At 42.9% G+C, this 3638-nt stretch overlaps 2 protein-coding genes across 4 annotated transcripts; both read left to right on the top strand.

Annotated features, from left to right (window-relative positions):
* Window positions 1–5: 5 nt before the first annotated feature.
* Window positions 6–1245, top strand: LOC116379808 (vacuolar protein sorting-associated protein 16 homolog). Of its 2 annotated transcripts, none has more exons than XR_004212477.1 (3): window positions 6–44; window positions 173–264; window positions 696–966. XR_004212477.1 is itself a non-coding variant. In XM_031841778.1 (3 exons), the coding sequence occupies exons 1-3, from the start codon at window positions 154–156 to the stop codon at window positions 1120–1122; spliced, it is 288 nt and encodes a 95-aa protein (XP_031697638.1). In that variant the 5' UTR covers window positions 54–153; the 3' UTR covers window positions 1123–1245. The 2 variants fall into 2 exon arrangements, 1 of the variants encoding a protein (XP_031697638.1); XM_031841778.1 differs by lacking the exon at window positions 6–44 and adding an exon at window positions 1075–1245 and having other exon boundaries at window positions 54–264; window positions 696–824.
* Window positions 1246–2169: 924 nt separating this feature from the next.
* On the top strand, window positions 2170–3590 carry arl11 (ADP-ribosylation factor-like 11). Of its 2 annotated transcripts, XM_031841780.1 has the most exons (4): window positions 2170–2198; window positions 2733–2848; window positions 2930–3107; window positions 3307–3590. In XM_031841780.1, the coding sequence occupies exons 1-4, from the start codon at window positions 2187–2189 to the stop codon at window positions 3433–3435; spliced, it is 435 nt and encodes a 144-aa protein (XP_031697640.1). In that variant the 5' UTR covers window positions 2170–2186; the 3' UTR covers window positions 3436–3590. The 2 variants fall into 2 exon arrangements, with proteins under 2 accessions (XP_031697640.1, XP_031697639.1); XM_031841779.1 differs by lacking the exon at window positions 2170–2198 and having other exon boundaries at window positions 2563–2848.
* Window positions 3591–3638: the final 48 nt, after the last annotated feature.

The raw sequence follows: 3638 nt of genomic DNA, 5'->3' as shown, positions 1-3638 counted from the left end.
CAGATACTGTCTGGTGTCTGCAGCGCCTTATGGAGGTCCAATAGGTACACACATGTATAGACACACACACACTAACACATAAACACGAATGCACTCATTATAAACATTCAACGATAACAATGAAAGGAGTAACAGTGTTTTCATAAAGTGTCGATGTTCCATTGTGTCTCAGCTCTCCTCAGAGAACCTCACAGACGTTCTCCGAGCTCTCGTCCTCAGTTAGAGATTTATTCTGCGTCTGGAGTCTCCATCGCCAGCTTCCCGGTAAACACACACCTGTCCTCATGAACCAATCACTTCCTTCTTCATTGTTAGTGTTATTATTGTCTCCTCGAAGCAAGGAAAGGAATCGAGGAGATCAGTTAGAAAACAAAGTGTTCTCCATCTTCTCCTCGCTCCTCGGGTTCTACCAACATTCTCATGTGGTGGAACCATGTTTGTGTTACAGCATGGTATTAATCAGTAACTTAGTACTAATGTACATAAAGAATTATGTACAACTTGATGCTGCTTTCTATATTTCTGTAATATCAAACTAATTTATTCGAATAAGAAGGGTTTTCCAAAAGCTTGGGTGGTGTTCGTGGTTAGATTCCACTGTATTATGATAATACTGTCAGTTGTCTGTAATGAGCTCCCTGTCTCTCTCTGTACCCGTCTGTCTCTCTCTGTACCCGTCTGTCTCTCTCTTTCAGTGGAAGAGTGGTCCGGTGGTCCACTTGGGTTGGACGGTTAATGATGAGCTGTTGTGTATTCAGGAGGACGGATCAGTTCTGATCTACGATCTGTTCGGATCCTTCAAGAGACACTTCAGTATGGGACAGGTCAGTCTGTTAACTAGTCTGTTAACATGTTAACTAACATGTAGTTAGTTTGTCAGAGTTAATGTTGTGTGCTTGTTGTTGTTGTAAACAGGAAGTGGTCCAGAGTCAGTTGTTAACATGTTGTTGTTGTTGTTGTTGTAAACAGGAAGTGGTCCAGAGTCAGTTGTTAACATGTTGTTGTTGTTGTTGTAGTGAACAGGAAGTGGTCCAGAGTCAGTTGTTAACATGTTTTTGTTGTTGTTGTAAACAGGAAGTGGTCCAGAGTCAGGGCCCCGTTCCTCGTACGTGGTTCAACTAAGTCGATCAAATGTCCTATTAGCAGCCTAAATTAACGAGATGATTGAAGTCAGGCTATCTCGGTTTCTCCAAGGCTGATCCTCTCAAACAGTCTCGTTAATTGGAACCAGACGATCAGGATCAGGATAATTGCGCGTGCCCGTCCTACTTCAAAAGGGGGAAGCGTCGATCACCGAAACCATGATTTTCTAACAGTACAATGTCAAATAAAGTCAATGAAAGAGCCTCTTTTTACTCCGCTGACGAGCAGGAGATGATCATGAACGCATATGAGGAATTCAAGACCATAATCACGGCAAAATCTAACACCTCCACCGCTGCGAGGGCTAGACAAGAAGCACGCAAAATATCTCAGACAAGTTAAATGTGTAAGTGTTGGGCTTAATGAATGCATCATCCAATGAGATCTATAGCGACAATAATGATCTCAACTCTTTCAGAATAAGTAATAAAAACAAGCGCAAAGAGTATCTAACTAACAGGATATATGTACTGTATGCCCTCATGTATCATGTACTATATATGTGTATATGCATGTATGTGTAGATTACCATATAGAACTAGCAGTTTGAATATGTGTGTGTGAATCTGTGTGTGGGCGGATCAGTGTGTGTATGTGTGTATTATTCATCATCAGACATTCAATCAACTGAAGCAGTGAAGATAAATAGTGTGTGATTCTCTCTGTTCTTATCATGAGTCCACCTTCATCATGTTCTACAGTAATGATATGCTGGTGTACTAATAACACTGTCATATCATTATGAGTGCTTTAACCCTCATGTATGCAACGCAGCCATCAAGAGGACATGGGAGCAAGTAAACACTAACACACACACATTACTCAGAATGCTGAGTCAGTACAATATGTCCCAATGTAATGAACACATCCATAAGTTTATTAAGCGCCAAATAAACTTTACCAACAGCACGGCATGCAGCGGCGTTCCCCATGTTCTCCGCATCGCCGACACTGTACAACAATGTACCACTCGCAGAACAGCTCAAGGCTGCATCCAGTGTGTGAGACATCAGTGCTCGGCTGCAGCGTGTGGTGTTCAATGTATGCTCCAGAAGGTCTGTAAATAAATGATTCCTTGTGGGCAGAATGGATAGCGCTCGTATAGGAAGTCATCATGATGTGATAACGGATCTTGGCGATGTGGAAGAACTCTCTCCCTATAAAACGCTAATCTAACTAATATCCTCCTTCATCAGTGGATCTCTGAGGAAGGGAGCTGTACATTAATGCAATAGAGGCTTCTTAGTTTGCTCAGCTGCTTTTAATGGATCACCGTGTGTCTCACTTTACATGCATTTCCGGAACTCCCGTATAACCCCCGGTATATGCACAAGCGCATCAGACTACCGTATATGACAGGAGCTGCCATGTTTTCCGGGGGAGTGGCAGCTTATCCAGCTACCTTCAGTTAGCCTGCGCTGGAGCAGGTTCAAGCTTAAGGATGTGTTGCCATGGTGATTTTGCCAAACTTGCTTTGTGGAACCGAAAAGCCTCACTTATGTAATCTTATCCTGAAGATTATCCGGCTAACTCAGTTAGCCACGTACAAGGAACGGGGCCCAGTTGTGAATGTGATCGTTATCTTTCAGGTGATGGAAACGTCTCCGACCATCGGATTCAACGTAGGAACTCTGGACCTCGACAAGAAGACGTCTCTGACTGTTTGGGACGTCGGAGGACAGAAGAGCATGAGAGCCAACTGGAGGTAAACAAACACAAAGAAAACCATCACGAAGAAAACAAACAGACTCCTCTACCTCTTTTTCTTCCTCCTCCTCTTCCTCAGGTACTACCTCGATGACTGTAAGGCTCTGGTCTTCGTGGTGGACAGCAGTAATCCAGCTCGACTTCCGGAGGCCCAGAAGGTCCTGAAGAAGGTTCTGAATGAGGAGAAGCTTCGAGGAGTTCCTCTGATGGTTCTGGCCAACAAGAAGGACCTGGCAGACTCCATGACCATCAGGGAGGTACGACAAAATAACCAGTGCATTCAGAACCAGTTAATTCAGAACAAACCAGTTCAACCTCTTCCTCCCCCTCCCCCTCTTTTTCTCAGAACAAAGAAAATAAACAGAGGTTTATAGTTGGGGCCGGTCTAGGTTTATAGTTGGAACAAACAAGTTCAATTTAATTATTTTAATTTTCTACTCTTCCTCTCCCCATCAGATCTCCAACCAGCTGGATCTTCCCAGTCATGAGGATCGTTTGTGGGAGATACAGGCATGCAGCGCTCTGAAGGGACTCGGCCTCCAGCAGGCTTTCATGTCAGTCAGCAAACTCATCAAGAAGACATGAGGGGGGGGGGGGCAATTAAAATTCACAATATTTATTATTTATATTGATTAAAAGTTTAAAAAAAAAGTGTAGATGAAATAATAAAAATATAAAGATGATTGATGATGATGGTTTGTTTGATAATCAAACTTTAAGGTTTGAAGGATCATTAACTCATATACAGTGGGTACGGAAAGTATTCAGACCCCTTTAAATTTTTCACT

Source organism: Anarrhichthys ocellatus, unplaced genomic scaffold, assembly GCF_004355925.1.
Source record: "Anarrhichthys ocellatus isolate YVR2014 unplaced genomic scaffold, GSC_Weel_1.0 scaffold5251, whole genome shotgun sequence".
Classification (NCBI taxonomy): domain Eukaryota; kingdom Metazoa; phylum Chordata; class Actinopteri; order Perciformes; family Anarhichadidae; genus Anarrhichthys; species Anarrhichthys ocellatus.
This window is presented reverse-complemented; position numbering and strand designations above follow the sequence as displayed.

Coding starts and splice junctions, on each gene's coding strand:
- LOC116379808 (XM_031841778.1), top strand. CDS start 154: ATGTTCCATTGTGTCTCAGCTCTCCTCAGAGAACCTCACAGACGTTCT. Junction 265..695: donor TCTCCATCGCCAGCTTCCCG/GTAAACACACAC, acceptor TCTCTCTTTCAG/TGGAAGAGTGGTCCGGTGGT. Junction 825..1,074: donor GACACTTCAGTATGGGACAG/GTCAGTCTGTTA, acceptor TGTTGTAAACAG/GAAGTGGTCCAGAGTCAGGG.
- arl11 (XM_031841779.1), top strand. CDS start 2,595: ATGGTGATTTTGCCAAACTTGCTTTGTGGAACCGAAAAGCCTCACTTA. Junction 2,849..2,929: donor AGCATGAGAGCCAACTGGAG/GTAAACAAACAC, acceptor CCTCTTCCTCAG/GTACTACCTCGATGACTGTA. Junction 3,108..3,306: donor ACTCCATGACCATCAGGGAG/GTACGACAAAAT, acceptor TCTCCCCATCAG/ATCTCCAACCAGCTGGATCT.